The sequence below is a fragment of the Dermochelys coriacea genome, chromosome 2 (genome assembly GCF_009764565.3).
Source record: "Dermochelys coriacea isolate rDerCor1 chromosome 2, rDerCor1.pri.v4, whole genome shotgun sequence".
NCBI classification, from domain to species: Eukaryota; Metazoa; Chordata; order Testudines; family Dermochelyidae; genus Dermochelys; species Dermochelys coriacea.
The window spans coordinates 236255406-236281096 of record NC_050069.1 but is presented as its reverse complement, the minus strand read 5'-3'; the positions used below and the strand labels follow the sequence as shown (position 1 = coordinate 236281096).

At 39.9% G+C, this 25691-nt stretch overlaps 1 protein-coding gene across 5 annotated transcripts in view; it reads left to right on the top strand.

Moving 5' to 3' along the window:
* Positions 1 to 25691, top strand: part of ARHGAP21 (Rho GTPase activating protein 21) — a 188723-nt gene that overhangs the window by 100431 nt on the left and 62601 nt on the right. For 4 of the 5 annotated variants that reach the window (XM_043509476.1, XM_038390270.2, XM_038390274.2 and 1 more), the window contains 3 exons: positions 15978 to 16070; positions 20938 to 21016; positions 24066 to 24120. In XM_043509476.1, coding sequence (XP_043365411.1) covers positions 15978 to 16070; positions 20938 to 21016; positions 24066 to 24120 — 227 coding nt within the window. The remainder of the gene's footprint in view (positions 1 to 15977; positions 16071 to 20937; positions 21017 to 24065; positions 24121 to 25691) is intronic. The other variant, XM_043509477.1, reaches the window with a different exon arrangement.

Here is a 25691-nt window from a genome sequence, read left to right as displayed (position 1 = left end):
ATCAATAACTGTTAAAACATGCATAACTGGAGGACTCTATAGCCCTCCACTCATTGGATAAAACGCAGCTTCCCAGGAGTCAGTGAACTCTGCGATGCCAGACTGGATGGGGTGCAAGCTGCATAGAGCCCAATTCTGCTTGGCAGTATGCTTGGGGAGGAAGTGAAACTGGAGGGTCCATTTGCATAGATTTGGTTTTTTTTGTTTTTTAAATGGCTCTCCCTGAGTCAGAGGATTTTTTGCATAAAAGCCCAGGTAGGCTAATTTAGCTATGGGACTTAAGTAGGCTCTATGTATTTGGCCCTATGCCAAACTGGTCCCAATTGAAGGTCATTCCAGATGTTGCTTTATAAACCTTTAAAATCCTCTGTTCTCTTGCAGGTAGTTTACCTTTGTGATACTTTTTCTTTGGCCAGAAATAAACTTATTAGAGACTAATTACAAGGCAACTCTGTGAATCAGATGACAGCGATAGCACAACGTATGGTTGATCCTGTTTTACATCTGGCATCTCAAAAGATGGCCCTGTCCCAAACAGTGTACCAAGAAAGATTATCCTTGTTGTCAGGATTGTGACTGAGCAATGTGAGAAATTAATTGTCCGTTGTCTGGTGGTGAAGGAAGTGATTGCTGGTAGCCTCAGCTGATCAGCTCATAGATAATCTATGAAGTTGTTAGATCAGGTAGGGTTACAGGAAATATTGTTTTTAAAAAAAACTTCCAACCTAATCTTAGTTGGCTCTCATCCAAACCAAGGTGGCTGACTAATTCAGGAGATACAAAAATCTCATGGTTATTCCTTTAACTGTGGCCTCACTGTAATTTAAGGAAGGCACTAACAAATCTTATGAGATTGAAGATTCCCAATTAGTCTGTTACAAGACTTGTGTAAAATTACAAGAGAGAACTTCACAGCTTTTCCTAGAAAGGACTAAGTGGATCCTCTCACTTGTCAACATAAGCTGTTTTTCTGTGTTGTTTGTCCCAGTCTTTGTTACAGACTTTATTCCTTATTTCAGAGTAGCAGCCGTGTTAGTCTGTATTCGCAAAAAGAAAAGGAGTACCGGTGGCACCTTAGAGACTAACAAATTTATTAGAGCATAAGCTTTCCGATGAAGTGAGCTGTAGCTCACGAAAGCTTATGCTCTAATAAATTTGTTAGTCTCTAAGGTGCCACCGGTACTCCTTTTCTTTTATTCCTTATGTTTCCTTAGGTTTCTTTTCCCAGCTCTGGTCATTTAATGTGTCTTTTTAAAGTGACTCCCCTGATGTTATGGGAATCAATACTATACTTATTAAGCAAAAGAATCCTTGTTGAATACCTGTGACTCAGTTTTCTTGGATTTTATTCCTGGTGGCATTTAACCCTGTCATTAGAATGAGAGCATCGCAGAATGATTTTTCCTCCATAAGGGCTCCTCTTCATGCACTGTCAGCTTGTTATCTACACTCAGTTAATTCTTCTGGAGTTTAGTGTGGGCAGTCACAATGCAAAACAAAACTTGAGCAGTGCAGAGCGTTACGTATTAGAAGCATAAGAAACATGAGTTCTCACTGCTGTATTTGCTCAAGTGTCAGCAGCACTCAGGCTACAACCTACACTATCTGATGGGTCAGTTGGGTCCAATTTAAAGCACCATTTAACTTGAGCTGGAGATTTTTGTTTGGCCAGAGTTGGGTTGGGGGCAATGCTTGAATTAATCTACAGGCTAATGCTGCCATGAAGGTGAGCCCTGACTGAGTCAGAGGGAATGCAAATTCAGCACACAGAATCCTTGGACCGCCCTAAAAGAGAAGCCATCCAATTATGATGACTGAAAATCCAATTAATTTTAAGTTGTCAGTAGTTTGTAAGAAGATCCAACTTTAAGGCTCTGTCATGAAGAGCAGAGAACTAAAAGTTGCGTGCTCAGAGGGAGCCAGGGTAAACTGGGGTCACGCTGCTGTCACACTCCAGCAGAGGGCATCTGAACTCAGGGAAGACGAGGGGTTGTATAAGATATGTCCATTGTGATGCTGGTGCAAGGAGCAGATCTAACTATGAGTAAGTAAGGTTGAGACCAGTGAATGCCCTCTTTAAGCTAATTTTTTATTTCTCTAAAGAAACTGATTTTTTTTGTCTGCATATTCTTTATAAACTACCAGCTTTTCAAGTGCACTACAGTTTCACTACTGTGAAATGCAGTCTCAAAAATGTGCATGTGATACTTTGAAAAATGTAATTTTTTTTTTGCTCTGGGAATAGGAGTTAAATAAAGGAAAACAACTGCCATTCATGTAAGATGTATTGAAACTTTGATTATCTTGTTTATGGATAACTGAGTAACTTTAAACTTCAAACAAAAAGAGCAGAGAACTTTGATCTGTGGTACAGGAAGTCTGTTTTAGATGACCTAGCGTAATTGTATGTGTGGGAAAAAGAACAGTATCAATTTACCTATGTTAGGCACGTGACTTTTTTAATGAAAAATAAGGAAGGGGAGCACGTGAAGGAACTGGAATTTAAATGTCTGACACCTAAATTAACCTTGGCAAACAGTTAAAAAATGGATTTGGTAACCAATACTTTCCATGAAGGTCTCTTGATATATGTTTGTACATTGTCTTTTAAGGTTATCTTAAATTGAAGCTATTGTTTGTCGGTCTTCACTGTGCAGGCTTTCATCTGATTTAATTACTGCCCTATAAAAGTTCAGAAAAATACTTTCCACTCAGCTGACTCACTCTTGCAAACAATTTTATTCAAACTATTTAAATAAGGCTAACTTTAAAAGCCAGTTTCCGCATAGTTTGACCTTCCGAAATCATGAAGGGGCAGGAGCCTTCTAGTGCATTTGCTTGCTCTGCTTTTGTGATAATTTGTGGCCAAACTCAAAATTGGGACGGTAAATATAATTATTTGGAGGATTTTTGCATATCAAAGCAATGCAAAGGCAAATGTGGTAACAGAAAAATAGTTGTCGTATTCAAAAGAAAAATGTATACATTTGTCCAGCCAAGCTCAGTTCCTTTTTACTTCTGTATTTTTATAACCCATGATATATTGTTCAGCCTCAATGTATCAAATGAACAGTTTTCAAATGACCCACATGTTAAAAATATGGTTCATGCTGAGGGGTTGGAACCATCTAGAAAACAGTGACTCACAAGTACTCTCACTCTCTTGCAGGTTTGAGTGTTCTTTGTGGAGACTTGTAAGGGACAATGACTCCAACTGCCCTCGGTTCCTTTTTACTATTTATGTGAGGTCTTGGCAAAAGTGGGGAAGGATGTTGTTAAGTGTGAATGTGTAGCGGCAGTACACTCAGACAACTCCAGTAACAGGTGAATAGTCTTTCTTTCATGTGACAACAATCAATGTACCTAGTGCCAGTTTGAAAAATTGTAAGAGAGTTTGCATTAGTCTTTGCTACAGGACAGATTGTTCTTAATTTGTGGATGCGGGAGGGCAGATGGAGGTCCTGCTAGAAAATCCTTGCATCTAATATACTGAGAAATTCTGTGTGCTGCATTACATGGCGTGAATTATATTTGCAAACCTTTCAAGACAGTGAGTCAATTGTGAAATTCAGTGTTTTCTTTTTTGTGCTTTGATATCTTAATGTTCGCTTGGAAAGGGTCAGTAGTACTTACTACAAGTCCTGTAGCTGAATTACTTAGTAAGAAGTTACTTGCCTAGTTCAGCCTAAATGGACAGTGTAAACACAAACCTGTAATTTGGTTTATAACACTAAGTGCTTTCACATTTTTATAGTTTAAAAAGATACTTAATATTTATCCCTTTCATTTGATTTGGTGAGTTAGGATTGTATCTCCAGCTATTTCTTAAAGAAATTCTGTATTTCTAGCTTTGTTAGGATTGTAATTTAAAATGCAAACATACAGTATTTTGAGGCATACACTTCCTGCAAAGCTCATGCCTTTTACTAATGGGATGCAGTTTTCGTTTGTGTCCAAACATATAGCAGACTAAAGAGAACTGAAAAGTGTGCATTTCTCAGTGTAAGCCTGGAAAATGTACAACTTTCTTTCGTCTCTAATAAATAAAGCTGTGTATTCCTGCTAAGTGTCCTGTGTATGAAGCTACTGCGTATATTAAACATAGCAATATATTTACAAATTAAGATCGATTTTTGTAAATTTTCAGTAGGATTGCCAATTTTAGTTGGATGAGAGCATCACATGACATAATCTTTAATTAAAGATTAATTCCTGGAGACTCAGGGCCAATCCTGGAAGGTTGGCAACCCTACTCTTGAGTGTTTCTCAAATGTGGCTATCGTGGCTCCATGAGGCCACCAGGGGCTTTTCTTGAGGCCACAGCTTTCTGGGTGGTGAATGTGGCAGGGGGGTGGGCAGCAGTGTCCCTTCCCCCATAGCCACCAGCAAGGGTTTGGGCCTTGTTCCCGCTGGAGGCACAGACACTGGGGGAGCAGGCAGGCAGTGAGTTCCCCACCTTCCTGGGACGGTGGGCTCGGGCTTCAACCACAGGGTGGTGAGTGGCAGGCTTCAGCTGTGGGGTTCAGGCTCCATCTCTGGGCCCTGGGCACAGGGCTTTGGGCTCTGTTGCTCGGCCACCCAGTGGCAGGGTCCAGCCTGTGGGGCTGCACGGCAGTCGGCTCCAGCCCTGGGCTCACCACCTCCTGCCACCCCGATGGTCCCTGTTGCATTTCCTAGCCTGCCATCCATTCCCCCATCATCCTTGGCCCCACTGCCTCCCTATCCGCTTTTCCATCAGGGTTTAATTTGTCCCCCAAGTCTGCTGTGAAAAGAGATATTTGTGTGTTTGTTAATATCACTTTCACAGCAGACTTAGTAGCTAGCTGCGAGGCTGTGAAAAGTGATATTAACATACAAGCATCACTTTTCACAGCAGCAGACTTACTAGCCAGCAAATTTAAAAAAAAATAAAATGAAATAAAAAGCAACCCAAAATGCAAAAGAAACAACTAGAACAAAAGACAAGAACGTGCAAAGCATCTTATTTGTGTTTCTATTCTGTTTAGGTCCAGTAAAGAACCAAGACAAGTGTACATTATTTTTGTTGTTGAGTCTGAAAAAAAAATCCCAACCCCTACATAAATAAATTACAATGATTTGGACATGTATATGTGCATATTTGTTTTTCCTAAAGTTAATTAAACATTTTAGGAAAAATTGTCAGAGCAACCACCAGCAAGAGTTGATGGCCTCACTCTGAGGCCACCAAAAATTTGTGAGAACTCCTGTTCAGAGGAACTATTTAGTGGTAACATTACCTAGACAATTAGCTCTTCTACCCCCACCCCCACCCCCGCATGCCTTGTAGAATGCTGTAAATATCTTGTTCATCTGTGGTATCCTGATATTTAGTCTTACTAAATTCTTACTTAAAGCAGAATACAAAGTAACTTTGGGTCTCTTGTCGAACGTTTTTTCCCTGTGAGATCTTTTGGTCTTGTTTGGATTCTGAGGTTCTGTGATCCTCTGGCTTGTTGTTATGCATTATTCAGTATGTCTTCACTTCAGGGAACTTTCTGGTGGTGCCTTGTAATTGACTTTATTTAAATTATTTTTCCCCAGACACAAAAAGCCACGGATATTTCCATGTTCATGTTCTCCCTCCCTGCACTTCCTCTCCTCACCCCTCCAGTCTGTTACTTTAATTCAATGTCTGAAAGCACCCCATTGTGATTTGGGTAGTCTTTTACTGAATCTTGTTGTGTTAGAGCTGCATGAGTTGTGAAATAGTTACTTATGCCATTGGATTTAGTATCACAATCTCTACTATTTTGTGTTTTTATGGAAAAGATTTCATATTGTGGATAGCTTAGAACATGAGGACAGTTTTATTCGTTGCAGCATAACCTGTTGATATTCTCCCACTTAATATATAGGCACATTTTACAGGTTCCAGTAACTTGTTGCAATTCAATGAGTCTCATTTCTGGAGGACCCTTATCCTGACCTCTGTCTTGGGTGCAGATTTGGTGGTGGCTTTTGGAAACTGGGAGCCAGTGTACCTTTTGGTGTCAAGTTTATGCTTCAACCTGGCCTATGTTTTGCCTTACAATTTCAGTTAAATGCAATTTATTTAATGCAGTTCTTTTACAAGTGTTGAGTTTATGGAATAGGTTTTCACTGCTCTTTCCATAACTTCTGCCACTAATGTCTCGGACATTTGATCTGCTTGTTATATTTTAACCTACAGTTTTAATATTGTCATTAGATTCTCATTTCATAGCCAGAGCCCCGAATACTCCTTGACACAGTGGGACCAGTTTTCTCAATGGCAATATTAACTTATTTGTTTGCAGCAAAATTTCCATGTCTACAAAAATAGACAGCTATGTCTTGTTGACATAAAATTTCATGATCAGTGTTTTCACCATGACTGTTTGAAAGGATGTTTTTTGTTATGGACTTCAAGCAGCATAGTTCAACTCTTGAGGCTGTCCATTTCAGAACCTCCTTCTACTCATGTATTCTAGGGAAGGGAGGAGCTTATAGCTGGCTTCAGCACCTTCTATATGCAGGCCTTGACTGACATACTTTTCTTCAGGTGACTGAGGTGGCCAGCCTATACTTGTCTCTTCTACTCCCTAATTACAAGCTGAACTTCAGTTCCCACTCCCCAGTGTCCTACTGCCTAGCTCCATGGAATAATGCATATAGAATGGACTGTAGCCCATCACATTCCCCACCCTCCCCACAAGGAAACCTGCAGAGCAAGCATCAGCTGCAGGCAGGTCCTAGCACAGCAGGGAGCTAGAAACCAAAATGTTGGGCACATGGCTGCTGAAAAATGGTGGATTCTGTGGCCGAAGTGCTGAATTCTGTGACATCTTGGGGAAAAAGCTGGCTAATGCTGGCATGTAATTATGGCATCCATAAGCCCTGGTTTGAAATGAATGGGCCAAGTCGCACTTCTCAGAGCTGTTGTTTCAGGTTCTCTGCAAATGAGAGATGCTTTGGTTTATGCTAGTTCGCATTTCTGGCCTGTTTGCTACAACCAAAAGAAACTTTTTTAAAGAACCCACTGGAAACTTTTTTGAAAATGGAAGTTGAGTTTCTGTGGTGAATTCTGCAGCAAATTCCACTGATCAAGGAATACTCAGGTAGGTACCTGACCATTGATGGAAAAGAATGTGTGACTTCCTTTTACTATGTTAGCCATTCATAGACCATTACAAGGTGAAGGCTTCTTAATCCATGCTAAATGATAAAGAAGTACTTTGTTACAAATTTCCAAGTTCCCAAAGTGCATGACTTTGGTAACCCAGTGTGGTCTTGCCTAGTTAACTTACCACCCAAATTAAACCTGCTAAGGACTGCTTGAGAATTACTTGGGTTTCTGTTATCAAATGAGATACGGACTTTTAAATACGAACTGCTAATTTGCTTGGTGAAAATTCTTTTAGTTCTGACTTTCATGGTGCTCAGTCAAATAGTCTGTTGTTTTGGTGTCTATTTGTAGAGTTTAGATTTCATACTGTATTTATTAGGGTTTGATTCACTGGAAGATTTTTCTTTTCTCATCACTGGGATCTATCCATGCCTACCACCAATCCAGTCAAGACGACACATTTCAGCTTCCAGCCTCTGATAAAGGAGAAGTGGATGGTATTACCTTCAGAGCTGACCAGTGCCAGTCAAAAAGTCTTTTAATGCAAATTCTAATCCCCCCCCCCCCCCCACTGAGAGGTATTGAAATGCACTAGTAGAGGGAATATGCCCACTTGTTACTGGATGGGAATTGCATGCTTGCATTTTAAATGACTTGTCTTTAAAATGGACCTTTTGTGTTTTCAGTGGAAATTCATTGAAAATGGAAAGTCTGCTTTTGTGTAATTGATATTTTTTTAAGTAGTGAGAATGTTGAGCTAGTTGGATTAACTGGCTGAGAGTGCCAATGTCTCTTTCTAAGGAAAAAGTTGGTTCATGCATTGTGGAAGCCTACAAACCCTCCCATGATCTCAGTTGGAATAAGGAGTTGATCTTTTTTTTTATTTTTGTTTTTTAAAGTTTCTAAATATCCTGCAGGGGCAGACAGTGAGTTTATTATTTGAGAATTGTCCTCTACCCTTGCTATTTATTCAGGTTTTCTAAAGGCACCCATCACTGTAGTTTCCAACAACCTCCCAAAGAGTTAAAAACCAAACATGCAAATGCTACATGGCCTAATTTTATTGCTTTATCCCCTCTCTGCTCTCCTTCTACTCCGTATCCCCTTTCTTTTTTCTTCTTTTCTTTTTTCTCTAGTTCCAATTCCTCTCTTCTTTGCTGTTGGGAATATGGAAAAGCTAAAATGAAGAAGAGAGTTTTACACTTTTCTGAAAGCCATCAGATTTCTGGTTACTCTACTAGGTAGTAAACTTCAAAGCTTTTGCCCTCTTCCTAGGAGTCCTGTCCTCTCTTCTTACATCCTTCACTCTTAAGGATGACCGCTTTCATCGTTACTTCTTGATTAATGTAGGTACTGAGGGAGATTACTACTCAGCTAGTTTCTCAATTATTTTGATCAAGAATGGGAGTTTGGATGCTGGAGTGGTAATTGACAAGGCCTGAGTCAAGAGAAGGTTTAAAAATATGTGGCATTAAGACATGCTCTAATCAAAGGTGCCCTCATTAAAGGTGGCACTTGATGATTTTTACCAGTGAAGGTGCCAGATGCTCCAGATGCATCTTATCACCACCACAGTGATCATGGGTCTGTGTGATGGGTGTACCAGGCTCAGAGGCCCGCTGCTGCAGGCCTCAGGGTCCTACCACACCCTGTCCCCAAAAAGGAGCAGTGGAACTGTCCTCCAAGTGGCCTAGAGAGGCTGTATGGGAAGCAGCCAATCAGAGGGAGGCTGCAGGAAGCAGCCAATCCAGGCCCAGAAGGCCCATACAAAAGGAACTGCGGTACAGAACAGGAGGCTGTTTCTGCTTGGAGCCATAGGAACAAGGGTGGTGTTCCTGTCGGGCTGAAAGGACTGCAGAACCTCAAACAGATCAGTTCCTGTCAGGGACCGGGCGAGCAAGGAGGAGCTCCTGGCTGGTTGCTGGAACTTGGTAGCTGAAGCCCTAAAGTAAGGGTGAAGGGGTCATGGGGAAGTGGCCCAGGAAATTGTAGCAACATCGTGACTAGTTAAAGGGTGCAGCAGGTGGCTGATATTTGTAGGGTCCCTGGGCTGGGACCCAAGAATGGTGGGGAGACCCAGGTCCCAACCAGCCACAGTGGCGGAGGGGCTAAATCCTTGAGGAGGAGAACTGATCCCAGAGAAGGGATTGAAGACCTTGAAGAGGGTCAGTGATATTGGACTTTAGCGGACTTTGGTACATCCCCAGAAGGGGACCTGAACTGTTTAGCGACTCAGCTGGAGAACTGGGGTCAGAGAAGGGGCCCAGAGAGGGTGAAGATGTCTTCAGGGAGAGAGCTCTGAGGGCACGGACCCATACCAGGGCCAGGACTGTTTAAAGACTGAGCCCAGGGAGGGCTACAGGAAGAGCCGTTCCACCCGAGGGATACTGAGAGAGGCCTCTGTTGGACTCTTTATCCTGGAAGGGGTTTGTTTTGTTTATAGACTGTGTGTAACTTGGCTGGAGGGCTGAGTTACAGAAGACATAGCACAATTAGAGACTGAGTGGAGGCACATGCACTTGGCCAGGGGGCAGTCGCAAGAGGTGCATGCCACTCTGTTATAGTGTGAATCACTGGTAGTGATGCAGATTTCTTCCAGCACTCTAGTGTCTTGCTCAGGGAAAATACTGAATTCTGTAAAGAGGGGAGGTTCTGTCTTAGCATGTGACTGCTGCTGCCTGGAGAGGGCATGCGGGATTTATTTGATCTTCTCCGAGAAACTTGTTGATAGTTATTCAGATGGAGTGGAGCTGGCTTCTGTGTTTGTGTGGATGCAGTCTGAACTGAGACAGTCATTCACAGACCATTAAAATTCTGCAGTGCAGGATTTAGCTGCTGCAGTGGCAGAAGAGAAGAGAAAGATTTTAGTCTCAGCTACAGCCATAGCCTAAAGAAAAGGAGTACTTGTGGCACCTTAGAGACTAACAAATTTATTTGAGCATAAGCTTTCGTGAGCTATAGCTTACTTCATTGGATGCATTTGGTGGAAAATACAGAGGGGAGATTGATACACACACACACACACACACACACACACACACAAAATATGAAACAATGGGTTTTATCATACACACTGTAAGGAGAGTGATCCCTTAAGATGAGCCATCACCAGCAGCAGGGGGGGAGGGAGGAAAACCTTTCATGGTGACAAGCAAAGTAGGCTATTTCCAGCAGTTAACAAGAACATCTGAGGAACAGTGGGGGTGGGGTGGGGGGGAGAAATAACATGGGGAAATAGTTTTACTTTGTGAAATGACTCATCCATTCCCAGTCTCTATTCAAGCCTAAGTTAATTGTATCCAGTTTGCAAATTAATTCTAATTCCGTAGTCTCTCGTTGGAGTCTGTTTTTGAAGTTTTTTTGTTGAAGAATAGCCACCCTAAGGTCTGTAATCGAGTGACCAGAGAGATTAAAGTGTTCTCCAACTGGTTTTTGAATGTTATAATTCTTGACGTCTGATTTGTGTCCTTTCATTCTTTTACGTAGAGACTGTCGAGTTTGACCAATGTACACGGCAGAGGGGCATTGCTGGCACATGATGGCATATATCACATTGGTAGATGCGCAGGTGAACGAGCCTCTGATAGCGTGGCTGATGTGATTAGGCCCTATGATGGTGTCCCCTGAATAGATATGTGGACAGAGTTGGCAACGGGTTTTGTTGCAAGGATAGGTTCCTGGGTTAGTGGTTCTGTTATGTGGTGTGTGGTTGCTGGTGAGTATTTGCTTCACATTGGGGGGCTGTCTGTAAGCAAGGACTGGCCTGTCTCCCAAGATCTGTGAGAGTGATGGGTCGTCCTCAGGATGGGTTGTAGATCCTTGATGATGCGTTGGAGAGGTTTTAGTTGGGGGCTGAAGGTGATGGCTAATGGCGTTCTGTTATTTTCTTTGTTGGGCCTGTCCTGTAGTAGGTGACTTCTGGGTACTCTTCTGGCTCTGTCAATCTGTTTCTTCACTTCAGCAGGTGGGTATTGTAGTTGTAAGAACACTTGATAGAGGTGTTTGTCTCTGTCTGAGGGGTTGGAGCAAATGCGGTTATATCGTAGAACTTGGCTGTAGACAATGGATCGTGTGGTATGATCTGGATGAAAGCTAGAGGCATGTAGGTAGGAATAGCGGTCAGTAGGTTTCCGATATAGGGTGGTGTTTATGTGAGCATCGCTTATTAGCACCGTAGTGTCCAGGAAGTGGATCTCTTGTGTGGACTGGTCCAGGCTGAGGTTGATGGTGGGACGGAAATTGTTGAAATCATGGTGGAATTCCTCAAGGGCTTCTTTTCCATGGGTCCAGATGATGAAGATGTCATCAATGTAGCGCAAGTAGAGTAGGAGCATTAGGGGACGAGAGCTGAGGAAGCGTTGTTCTAAGTCAGCCATAAAAATGTTGGCATGCTGTGGGGCCATGCGGGTACCCATCGCAGTGCCGCTGATTTGAAGGTATACATTGTCCCCAAATGTGAAATAGTTATGGGTGAGGACAAAGTCACAAAGTTCAGCCACCAGGTTTACCGTGACATTATCGGGGATAGTGTTCCTGACGGCTTGTAGTCCATCTTTGTGTGGAATGTTGGTGTAGAGGGCTTCTACATCCATAGTGGCTAGGATGGTGTTTTTAGGAAGATCACCAATGGATTGTAGTTTCCTCAGGAAGTCAGTGGTGTCTCGAAGATAGCTGGGAGTGCTGGTAAGGTAGGGCCTGAGGAGGTAGTCTACGTAGCCAGACAATCCTGCTGTCAGGGTGCCAATGCCTGAGATGATGGGTCGTCCAGGATTTCCAGGTTTATGGATCTTGGGTAGCAGATAGAATACCCCAGGTCGGTGTTCTAGGGGTGTGTCTGTGCAGATTTGTTCTTGTGCTTTTTCAGGGAGTTTCTTGAGCAAATGCTGTAGTTTCTTTTGGTAACTCTCAGTGGGATCAGAGGGTAATGGCTTGTAGAAAGTGGTGTCGGAGAGCTGCCTAGTAGCCTCTTGTTCATACTCCGACCTATTCATGATGACGACAGCACCTCCTTTGTCAGCCTTTTGATTATGATGTCAGAGTTGTTTCTGAGGCTGTGGATGGCATTGTGTTCTGCACGGCTGAGGTTATGGGGTAAGTGATGCTGCTTTTCCACAATTTCAGCTCGTGCACGTCGGCGGAAGCACTCTATGTAGAAGTCCGGTCTGTTGTTTCGACCTTCAGGAGGAGTCCACCCAGAATCCTTCTTTTTTTGTAGTGTTGGTAGGAAGGTCTCTGTGGGTTAATATGTTGGTCAGAGGTGTGTTGGAAATGTTCCTTGAGTCGGAGACGTCGAAAATAGTATTCTAGGTCACCACAGAACTGTATCATGTTCATGGGGGTGGAGGGGCAAAAGGAGAGGCCCCAAGATAGGACAGATTCTTCTGCTGGGTTAAGAGTATAGTTGGATAGATTAACAATATTGCTGGGTGGGTTACGGGAACCACTGTTGTGGCCCCTTGTGGCATGTAGTAGTTTAGATAGCTTAGTGTCCTTTTTCTTTTGTAGAGAAGCAAAGTGTGTGTTGTAAATGACTTGTCTAGTTTTTGTAAAGTCCAGCCACGAGGAAGTTTGTGTGGAAGGTTGGTTCTTTATGAGAGTATCCAGTTTTGAGAGCTCATTCTTAATCTTTCCCTGTTTGCTGTAGAGGATGTTGATCAGGTTCCGCAGTTTCTTTGAGTGTGTGTGGCACAAGCTGTCAGCATAGTCTGTGTGGTGATCACTCTCCTTACAGTGTGTATGATAAAGCCCATTGTTTCATGTTCTCTGTGTGTGTATATCAATCTCCCCTCTGTATTTTCCACCAAATGCATCCGATGAAGTGAGCTGTAGCTCACGAAAGCTTATGCTCAAATAAATTTGTTAGTCTCTAAGGTGCCACAAGTACTCCTTTTCTTTTTGCGAATACAGACTAACACGGCTGCTACTCTGAAACCAGCCATAGCCTAGGATTTTAGAAAACCTTGTTTTGGAGTTACCAGCTTCTGATCAGGTTTTCAAATATTGCTATTTGTTTCCTTCCCTCCTGCGTCATCTGACATCAGTATCTGAGAACTAAAGAGATTTAAGGGTCTGAAGGTATCAATGTGTCTGTCTGGCAATGGCTCATGCATGATCCAAGTTGTACTAGTCTTATTTACGTTAAATCCATTTTACATTGCTCTAGCAGTGTAAAGCAGCTTTAGTGCAAATAAGGATCAGGCCTGTAGCATTTTACTGGGTCTTCCAGTCTTTGGCTCTTCAGTTGTATATGGATTTTATTGAAGATGCTCTGGAATTTATCTGGGACCATAAATTTACAGGGGCAGACCATAGTTATAGTCCCTTCTTCCAACTTGTTTGCCTGCAGATTGATCTTGATTTGAAGGAGGTGGTGACCTTCCTGGGAAAAGGGGTGAGTTTCAAATATTTCCTATTTCCATTTCTAGGCCAAAGAATTAATCCAGTGTGAGACCAACTTTGTGAATTGATTCCAAGAATACCTGTGTAGCCCAAAGTGGAGTGCTTGTGTGTAGAAGAGGCGGTTTTTGGCTGCCATCCGGGATACTGTCAGTGTAGATGTTAGTCCCCTGTCATGATGAGCTTTGGGGACTCCACTATTGTCAGTCAAACGCCAGCTCTCCAGGGAAGCATACAATCTCTGTGCTCTGAAGATTAGTATGTAATTATCTCCACTGATTTACAGATATGGTGGATACATGCGAAGGATTCTGTTTTTCCAAGAAAAAAGAAAAGGAGTACTTGTGGCACCTTAGAGACTAACAAATTTGTTAGTCTCTAAGGTGCCACAAGTACTCCTTTTCTTTTTGCGAATACAGACTAACACGGCTGCTACTCTGAAACCTGTTTTTCCAAGGGATCCTTCTCTGCATTTGATGCTGAATGGGAGTAACATGGCTGGTTGGCCCCTTGTTTTGTGTATTCAGATAGGGACAATGTATAGGGAGGATGGGGTGAGCCAGCATTGGGCCTCTGCTGCCAACTAGGAATTGGTAAAAAAGGACAAGATGGATAAAAGGATGTGGAGGTCGGATCTTGTCTTGTCCTTGTCTGATAAAAGGATGTGGAGGTCAGATCTGTTGACTACTGATGTTTCATCACATCATATGAATTTCAGGTCTGAGCTATTGGCTGTGTTGGTGTGTTATTTACCTGACGGGGTAGTTGAAAACTGAATGTACTATATTGGTAATAAGTATCTATCTGGTTATTTTCTTTAAGTGTATGTTGATGTTTCCAGCATTTGTTCTTTTTTTCTTACCCCAAGTCACATAATCCGATAACGGAGAAGGGAGGAAAATGGCAATACTGATGGTCATGGGATCTGACCCTACAAAAGATCACCCGTTTATAGGTGTTGGCCCCTATAAGTAGCTGGAACAACTTGTTCGTGTCCTTACCTTGAGCAAGTCAGTCTTTGCCTTGCATTTTGAGCATGTCCAAAATTGAAGTATTGGTGTCTCTGAATGGCCATAAAAGGTTTAGCAATGTTTTAATGTCTGTATTTTAAGGAGGAGGTAGAAAAAGCCAGATGTAATATGTATTTCTCCATGAAGACTCTTTCTTGTCAGAACTTTAGAATGAAATGTATTTTAGCTGTATCTTGCAAATCACATCATAAAGCACTCCAGGAATGATCAGCAAGTTGGACTGCTTGACTTCTGACATAATCACTTTATATATAAAGTGATCTCCTTTCATAGAGCCAACTTTCTTGATTGTTCTATGGCAACTTAAGGTTTTATTTGTGGTTCTGCTATCACTTATAGTTGTAATTGCTTTTCAATGGGAGTTCAGGGTGCTCAGCAGTTTGCAAAATTGGACAGTTAGGACTTGTTTGTTTGTACACTGTGGGCCAAATTCAGAGGCAAGTCTAAGATGATGTAATTTACTATGTTTCACTCCGGCTCTCTTGATATGTTACAGTTAAGACATAAATGGACTCCGACTTGCATCTTATAGATGTAACTTGCCGTACACTCCATCTCCTTATTTTGATTTATAAATGCTAGTCAGTGTTTCCTGCTGCGCCCTTCTGGACCTAGTATGACTATTGCTTCTTAGACTGACTTAGATTTGGAGGACCAAATGCAAATGTGATGTGTAAGAGGGGAAGGAGGTGAGGGATTCATGTTGTTTGTGAGTGTGCACAGTGAGGAGGCAAGAAGGCTATAAATTTCACCAGTTTAGACTCTCTGAAACAAACCTGTGACTATCTCACTAAGTCTGTGAACGTATAATATATGTATACACACAATCACTTGATATGCACCTTGCTTTTTGAACTTCCATCAAAAACAAATTTTCAAAGATCTTTGGTCAGCTTGGCTCGGGGATCTGAGAGTTGCTGTTACAGAGTCAGTAGTTTTGGGTTTTTTATGGTGCTCTCGGGATACTACAAAGTCTAGCCCCTCTTTTGGAGAAATGCCTCATTTTTTTTCCAAGTTATAGTACTGTAATTCTGATTGTGATTTCAGTTAGTGTGGTTTCATAAACCTGCCAGATGGGAATCTGAGAAACAAGTGATGGCCCTTATTGAATGCCATGGTCACCAGTCTGAGGATGGAATACTGATGAGATGAAAAAATAAAGCTGAAAAGTGTCAGTTTTCTCATATATTCATGTGCTACAATTTTGGAACTATAGTTTTACAGACAGTTCAAAGATCTTCAGTCTAGCCAAAAGAAAGCAAATGGTTTCAAATAGAACAGATGTTAATGCTCTGTTTGCCAAATGAATTAAGAAATAATTTGGATCCTGATATTTAATATGAAGATGAATATGGCATGATTGTTTTTTTTCAGAATTTTTTTACAATTCAGCATCATAATGCAGCTTAATAAAATACCTTTCCAAACTTTGTGCTTTTCTTTAGGGAAGCAAAGAAACAGACTGGAACCGATGGATACCATATTTGTTAAACAGGTTAAAGAAGGTGGACCTGCTTTTGAAGCTGGATTATGCACAGGTGCTGTTCTTTTATAGTGCTAATTTAATATAAAAAAAGTTATAACTTTTCTGCAGCCTTGTTGTCTTGATTATTGCACTTTCAGGACTCTCTTACTCTCACCTCTCCCTCTGTGGACTGCCCCAAACACTGCTACTATAGTCTTCTTTCGGTCCTACCACTCTGATCACGCAAGTCCACCCCTTTGATTATTTTTTAATGTCTTCCTGTCTCCCCACCACAAACTCATGTTCCTTTTCCTTGCCTATAAAGTGTTACATAAACTTGCCCCCACCTTAATCCTGGCTCCTGTTTTATATTGCTTCCTCTCCCACGGTCAGCTCTTCAGTTCTCTGTTTACTCCATTTTTACTTTTTTCACAATCTTTTCTTTTATGATGTCAGTCATGCTACCGCTCCACCTATTCATACTTCGAGCATTGTCACCAGATTTATCCTCTAAGTCAGTGGTTTTCCAACTTTTTATTTCTGGGGACCCAGTTGAAGAAAATTGAAGTTGAAGACCCAACAGAGCTGGGGCCCTATTGTAATAGGTGCTATACAAACTTAAAGGAAAATGTGAAGAGCTTATAATTTAAGATAAGAGAAGGGACAAGTGAGTGTGACAAACGAGGGAAAGGTTGAGGGAGGACAGGACTTTACATGTGGTTACATAGGTTATGTGCATAACTTGATGGTTCCAAATCATTTAACCCTCCATCTTCCCACTCCCCATCTATTTTAAAGCAAATAAATATGAACAGTCCCCATTTGGCCCTCTACCTAACCATTATTTTGCTTGTTTTGTCTGTTTTAGTCCAAAAAAATCTTTGAAACAGAGAATGCATCTGTTTGTAAAGCACCATTTAAAGTGCATTACAAAGGCTAGGTCTGCACTAAGAGGATTTACCCCTAGGTATACCAGTATACTATGCTGGCAAAACACTCCTGGTCTGGATGCAGCCAAAGTTGCACTTTATACTGATGTGGTAAATACCCCCAGTCCCCACAAGCAAAACAAGTTATACCAGGATATAACTCTTGTCTGCACTACAGAATTCTGCCTGAATGCCGAAGTTGATCAGGCTCTCACCTTTTCGCACCACTATGGTGGCACAAGTCTGGTATAGACTTAGCCTAAGTTTTGTAATAATTTGTGGTTCTTTATTTAAATTCTTCAAGAAAAGTTTTTAGAAGGAACAATCGTACAAATTATACAACTACAGATTAGGTAGTTGGATACCATTTGTAAATGAGAATTTCTATCCTTAAAAGCATGGCAAACACTATACTACACAAAAGCAATACATGTGAGTCAGAGAACACTCCTGACCTGGCTGTTGAGATTTTTTTTTTTTTAAATAGTGTACATGTATTAATTGCCTGGAATAGGGTAATATTTTTCAAAAGAAATATGAAAACTCTAGGGCATTTATAAATTTAAAAATCACAGCACTGACTTTCCAGGTTCTGCAGTACATCCCATTTTTTCTCCTCGCTCTGGTATAGTTTTACAGTAGCAAGCATTTTCTGAGCAACCATGGCATCATTTGATGCTAGTGTATAGAGAGAAAGGTTTTGGCTTAATAAAGTGCAACATATGTTGAAGTTGTACAAAGGGAGCACGTTACTTTTCTGACCAAAGATGAAATTCAATATTTGCCATACTGAAAAGGATAAAATCAGTACAGAGAATATTTTATTTTCAGGCTTATAAAAAGGTAGAGAATAATTATAATTTTTTTTTTTTAACTTGCCCATGTGTCCTTTTAAGGAGACTACTGATAGTCATTATAGCTAATTAGGTCATGTTGCTATTTCTGTTAAACTTTAGATTGAAATGTATTATTATGGCTATGTCTTGGAAATCATATTATAAAGCACTCAGAGAATGGTCAGCCAGTTAGATGGCTCAGCTTCTGACACAATCACTTTGTATATAGTGGGTACCTCATTTTGTGGAACCAACTTTTCTTGGGTTGTTCCATTGCAATATATGGTTTTATTTCATTTTATGGTTATGCTAAAGGGGTTAAAACATTTTGAAATCTAATATGAACTTTAGTTACATTTCATTATTTTTTTCAGTTTGTATTTCATTGCTGCAAGGCACTTATTTTGTATTATTGAATGTCTCATTCACAGTTTGATTGGACAGAAACACCCAGTTTGCAAGGGGATCAGTTGCCTGGAAAAGCTAAATGTGGCATGCTGTAATATAGAGACTTGTGATAATCTTGTAAACTTGAATGAAAGGATATCCTAACTGCAGAATGATTTAGTTTAAACATTTTTCATAGTTCTATGTAGTTTTGTATTCATAAGTCTAATTGGGTTGTTGCTGAGTAGGTCCATAGTTCCCATGTTTGACACTCAAAGCATTTTACCTCAGAGATCACATCTGAGAATCCCAAACATGGTAGAAAGCAATTACAATATCTATAAATATAATGGGCCCGATTCTCTTTATGTACACCTATGCAAAGTGGGTATAAGACTCTGTCAGGACAGCATTTTGCACACACTCAGCACAAGTGTAAATGACTCTACAACATACAAGGCAGGGGAGAATTGGTACCAGTGTGTTCAGATTGAGTCACAGTGTTGCCAAAAAGTATAGAAGTGGGTTTAATCATTGGATAACTGCAAGAACAACTTTCACTTTCTTCTTCCCACAATAAGCACATTCTCTCCTTCTGTCTACCTATGACAGAGCAAAGCCCCTTCCACCTTATAATCTTCGTTCAATCACTCCATTCCTGAGGCTGATTCTGTCTTCAGTGCCACTTAAACTTCTAGGCAATTCCTTTTCTGATTCATTGGGCGTTTGATCCAGGCTGACCCACATCACTTCTTCTGGTTCCGAGTCTGAGAGCTGAATTGAAAATCATGGGAGAGCAGGCTGGAACCAGAAACTCCACAGGAAGACAGGTGATATGAGGCAATATAAGGATGTTCATCATTACTCAATATTCCTATGTGAAAACAAGAAGTACCAAATAAGTGGGCAAGGTTTGAAGCTATAATTTAAAAAAAAAAAAAATCAGTTCCTATTTTCAGTTGCAAGAGGGAAGGATCTGATGGTATTTGGAAGAAGCCTTGCAATATGGCTGAACTTCTTAGAACAGGATTTAAAACTTCTAAATATGTAGCTCTTGGCCTAAATTATGACAATTTTTATCTGTAAATTTTTTTTTTGTAGTTTGAGAATGATTCAAGCATTCCAGACTAAACTGTGGCTTCAGAAAAATCCAACACTTCAGTGAAATTAGGTAGGGAATTCACTACTTATCTGGAGTTTGGCTTTCCACCAGCCAAGATTACTCATCGGTCATGTGGATTATCAGCCGCCAGGATGTTTGGCATCAAATTCTCTTATGTAGTGTTGCTTATTATTCTTGCTCAGCTTTGGGAAACTACTTTATCCAGCAATACCAGTTCAGCAAAACAATCAGCTGAAACAAGGACCCAAATGCATTGTTCACAAAGTTTACATTTGTAAACCTCCAGTGTGTGATCCTTTGTTCATCATGTGTTGAAAATCATATGTACAGTCTAAACCAGTAAAAAGAGGAACTATTAGGTCCATTTCTGGATATGGAACTCAGCTGGGTTAGATCTTCCTACTGAGGACAAAGTTCTGCATGATGCCAGGAAGCAGGAGAGGTGATCGCTCAAGAGTCTTCAGAAGTCATGTATTCCAAAGAGTTTCCAGTATATATCTATAACTGGTTAACCTCTTCTACAGAGTATTTGTATAGGGAAGATTCTATCTAAGAAAAATAAGAGTTCTTCCTCTCTGTATTGTTAGAAGAGTTCAAGTAGTCTTTTCTCCTGTTTCAAAGCCTCTTATATGTTATTGTCCGTCCTTAAACATTTTCTATTTCTTTTCTTCTTTTGAGAGAAGACCAGGATGTGCACATGATTGCTTTATAATTCCTGTATTGTGTAGGGGGTACAGCCTCTTTTAGCTTTGTTGTGATAGTCATGAGGTTAGTTTCTGTTTCAAAACTGAAAAGGAGACCACAGTACATAGATCTGTCATGTTTCCTTTATGTTAAGTTGCTATCTATCTGTGTGGTTGAAGAGTGAGAGAAGATTATAATCAGTAGGACACAACAAAACTACCTAGAGAGGCTCAAAGAAACGGCAGTTCAATTCTAAATTTGATCTAGGTGGCAGAGAATTAGACCACTGCACCACGTGGATAGATAGATTGGACATCGAAAAGCTGAAAGTATCATATAAGTGACACTAGCATTTTAAGGAAAAGAAGGAATTGGAGCAGCTTTAGAAACATTCTCTCCTTATTGCTATCACTGCTACATTTTAGAACAAAAGAGTATTGCAGTGCCTATTGAAAAGACAGGTGCTGCTGCTGGAGGTGTTCTGAATCCAAAATTACCAATTTTTTAAAATCTCTAAACAAAAGTTTACTTGTAAATATTTTTTTAAAAAAAACCAACATATTTCAGTATAGAGAAGTATTCCTCAAAAGTTGTTTTGGAGGCCAAATTTTTAAACTAGCCTCTTCTATAGTTTGTGCCTGCTTGTGTGTTTAAAAGAACATTTGTATGAGCAAATGAGTTGTTTAAGGGGTGTAATTTGGGAGCATAGAATTAAGTACCACATAGGAATATTTGGCTGGGAAATTTTAATTTTTGTTTTTAATATATGCACTATATCTACACAAAAATATTTTTAAGTAGCAAAGAATATGCTTGTAGTTTGTTTTCAAAGCAAGCTAAACTTTAATCAGGATCACTAACGTAATGAATTTTTGTAAAGTACTGAACCATCCTTTTAAAATGGATGGAGAAGAATCCAAAGAACTGGAATAGAAACAAATATGCTGTATGTTTAACTTTTTATTTATTTTTTTCCCATAGGTGACAGAATTGTAAAAGTTAATGGAGAGAGTGTTATTGGGAAGACATATTCCCAAGTAATTGCTTTAATTCAGAACAGGTAAGATGTTTGTAAATTAGTCCCTTTTGAGTGCCAGCTTAATACATTGGAGCATAGGGAGGGATGACTGCATTATTCTGCAAAAGTGTGTCAACCACTGGGTGTGCAAGTGTGTGTGTGTGTGTGTTTATATACTGCTTGCTGAGGTGGGAGGGATTTTTATATTCTATATAGAATATAAAAATTCCTCCCACCTCAGCAAACAGTATTGTACTCATAGGAATTGTTGTACTGTATTAGACCATGGTCCATCTAAGCTAGTATTTGTCTTTAATAGTGGACTACACCAGATGCTTCAAAAGAATAACGGAATAATAGTGTAATCTTCCCCTCCATGAAGGTCTCATTCTAATCCCTAATATTTGGAGATTGATTTAAAAAATGAAGCATGAGGTTTTATATCCCTTCAAAATTTTTGTTAGGATTCACTGTTATAATTCTGGATATTATTGTATACAGTGCTGTTGTAGCTGTGTTGGTCCCAGAATATTAGAGACAGGGTGGGTGAGTATCTTTGGTCTGAAGAATAGCTCTGTGTAAGACCAAAAGCTTACCTCTCACCAACAGAAGCTCGTCAAATAAAAGAAACTATCTCACCCACCTTGTGTCTCTAATCCTTTTTTGAATCTTATTAAATTCTTGGCCTCAATTATATTCTGTGGCAATGAGTTCCGCAGTCGAGCGGTTTTGGAAATGGATTTTATTTATCAGTATTGAAAGTGCCACCTTTTATTTTCATTGCATGTCGTCTTGTTCTTGTGGTGGTAGTCAGGGAGAAAGAAAGCTCTTGATCTACCTATTTTATTCCATTCATTATTTTATATACTTTCCATGTCTCTTCTTATTTGTTTCCCGTGTAAAGTACAGTCCCAGTCTTTTCAGACTCTTTATGGAGAGTTTTTCCCATACCTTTATTCATTCTAGTCCCGGTCCCTTTCTAATTTTGATTCCAGATATGCTGTACCTTTTTTGAGTTGATAGTTAATTTAGACCCCTATGAGATGTCTGAGTAATTGAGATTTTTCCCTCTGGTGTGCTTTACTTGGCATTTATTAACATTGAACTTAGTTTTCTATTGTATTGTTGATTCATGTAGTTTGGTTAGGTCCCTCTAAAGTTATTCAGTCTTCTCTGCACTAGACTAACCTAAATAACTGTCATCTTTAAATTTTGCAACCTTGCTGCTAATTCCACTTTCTGTATTATTATTAAATACATTTGAAACAACACATTTAAAGTTGCCCTGTCGCTTTTAATGTTGACATTCCATTTCAATGCAGTAAACTTCAATTTTTCCAGTAAATGTTCATCAGCCATAGTTAAGTCACATAAGATAGGTTGTAGATCAGCTCTAATATCATTGCATAAGAGAGTCAAGATACACTATAAAACTGACTTGGAATCCATTCAGCCTGTTGTTTTAGTGTAGAGTGCCTTCTCTGATGCCAAGATAAGGATTTGTATCAAGATCTGTGCACACCAGAAAATGCAATGAAGACTCTTAGAGTACCTCTACCCAGCAAAATAAAACAAAACACCACAGCAGTGATTCTGAGCTCAGGACCACTGATTTGGGCTTGTGCTAAAATAGCAATGTAGACACTCTAACTCAGGGTGAAGCCCAGTCTCTAAAATGAGGGTCTCAGACCCCAGGCTCCACCCCAAGCCCGAATGTCTACGCTGCTATTTTTTTTGCCCTGCAGTGTGGGCCCTAGTCAGTAGCCCTGGGTTCTGAGACTTGCTGCTGCGGATCTCTTTTTGTGGTGTAGAGATATTCATGGTTCTTGAATTGCCTTAGTTTTTGATAGAGCTCATTGACCTTGTTTCCAGAATAACATGTTCATAGGATTTGCCTTTGTTTGGGGAATATGAAATTACTGGTTCACTCCAGGTAACTTCTGAACGTTAGTTATGGACTAGCTGCATGGATTACACTTTTATCATTTCTGGCTCTGTCTGATCCATCTTGAATCAATTTTCAATGTGCATTCCAGACCCATATATGTACCTATGCTTTCTGAAACTGGTGGTCAGTTACTTGAGACTACTTTATGTATGTTCTTCCTGTGGGTTTAGTAATCCAGATATAAAGACTATAGCTTGACATGAGATGCCAACAAATAGCTGGCAGTTCACCCATTGTCATATGTCTCTTCTGAATGACTGTACAAGTTTTAGCTGATTCCTCCAGGATGAGGTTGAAGCACGATTGGATTGGATGGGGATGCTTGCCTTGCTACTGCCTGTACTCGGTCTTCTCTGCCAGTTTTCAAGACCCCTAAATTAACTTTCTTAAGACAATGGAGAGGGGGTAGTTTTACTTGTATTCACATATTTGCAACTTCAATTTTTGTCCAAGACATCCTAGGCAGATACCATAGATCATAGATATCCCACAAAAAGCAGATTTAAAAAAAAAGATAGTATAGGTACCTTAGAAACACTCATAAGTGGCAAGTTGCTGTGCATATAAACACTCTTACCTGCTAGCCAAGTAAGCTATGATCAGATATTCTGCTTAACCATCCAGAAGATGGCCAGATTGTTTAGCTCTCAAGCTAAATATGGCTTTTTTATAAAGGTTGCTTTTGAATGCAAAAGAAAAACTTGAGTCATGTGATATTGTGAGGGCCCTACCATCCTTGCTCCAAATTCCTTAATAAGAGAAGTTTATTTTATTAAAGATATTGCATTGTATAATGTAATATTGAAGCAGGAGTATTTAATTCTGTTGAATCTGCATGGTATAACATATCTCTTATGTTTAACGTATTGCATATACAAACAAACCTTGGTAAGTAAAATTCAGTGTGTAAAGGGGGGAAAAGGAATGAGTTTATTGGTCATGTTATGATTGCCATTATGATTTCATCTCTAGTGAAGACACTTATTTGAAAGGCTAAGCATGTTTTAACTTTTAAATGGCTTGACAAGTTCTGACATGGGGAAGCAAGCAGACCATATCTTAACCAGTGTCATTCTCTTTATATTAACTGAACTTAAAATCCCCTTTTCAAAATCATGAGTAATATATTCTATTGTGTTTCAGTGACTGCATACTGGAACTTAGTGTTATGCCTAAAGATGAAGACATCCTTCAACTGGTACGTTGTGTTTCTGAAAATGAAAATAGATATACTATTGAAAAAACCCGTTGATTTGCCGAAAATATTTGAACAGTGTATGCTGTTTTCTGAATACTTTAAATCTTTGAACATTTGCTGTTAAGAAGTGGTTGGAATTTCAACATTTATTTTTCTATTACTCTTTAACTCCTACTCTACTTGCTCATTATCTTTGAAATTTCAGAATGTGAAAGCACCAGTAGTAGTTTTTAGGACAGGAGAAAAATACCTCCATTCATAACATTTTCCACTATGTTAGTAAAATACTGAAGCTATACTAAAGAGGTATTTTAGAAAGCACAACTCTGACACTTACAGTTGTCTGACTTTATTTAATGTAGGTTTCTTAACATTAGAACTTGAGAAAGGGCTATTTTAAGAAAATTGCTAGATTTTGTGAAATTTTTTTTAAACAGAAAGAACTTACTTGCACTTGATACAGAATTCAGTTCCAAGTCAGAGGTACTTCCAAATTTGAAGAGAAGTATAATGTTGCACTGTGTAAAGGATGCAGTATCATCTGTAACAAAACAGTGAAAATTTCCATGACAAAATGTAGCAGTTGCATATAATTTGAACAAGGAGAACTATATGGTTTTGAAAATGTTACTATATGTACAGTACTGCACATCTTTCCTCAAACTTGTAAAGTTTGCCCCAGACAATACTGTATATAGTTACTTATTTTTTAAACCAAATAATTTTCCAAAAACTTTTTACTCAAACTGTTGTAAATATTTTTATGATGAATCAAAACGGAGATTGAGGCCCCACTGTGCTGGGGACTGTTAAACAGAGGTGATGATCCCTGTCCCAGAGGGCTTACAGTCTGAACACCCAAGAGCTGTGGGTAATATGCATGTGAATGAGCCTGGTGAGAAGAATTGGCACAGCCTTGTAAACTACGTGTATTGGAGTTTGTGTTAATCGGGGCTATAACTAGGGAGTAGGAAAAGGCAAAAGGTCACAAAAGACTTGGATAGCTATTGACAGCAGCAGGGCTTTTGTAGGCATCACACCATAAGCAAATCTAAATTTGAAGGATGCTTCATGTGGTCAGAGCAACGAGTCAAGCAGATCATTTTCGGAGCAGTGTTTTGAATAGACTTGAGGGGAGAGTAAGGCTACAGTAGTCAAGGCTAGGAAAGAGGAGACTTCAATAGTGAAGACATTAGATGATGGATATGGATGGGAGTTTTTGCTTTGTGGACTGAGAGAAAAAGATGGATTTTCGGGATTATGTTGTGTGGGAATAGTGGCAAGATTTAAAAATGGCCTAAATGAGCATATGATGCCCAGGTTATGTCCTGGATGACTCGGAGAACAGTGACAGCGTCCATAGTAATAGAGAGAGGTTGGAAAGGGGGGAGAGGTGCAGTGAAGAGTTTAGCTGTTAAGTTAAACTCAACATAGGGCAAAAACTGGACATCTGTGAACAGATGCCAAGCTGAGACCCTCAAAATAACAAGAATGGATGGTTCACACCACAGACGCATCCTACAGAATTCAACTTACTTTATTTAAAAAAAATATATTTTAGGTAAATTAAA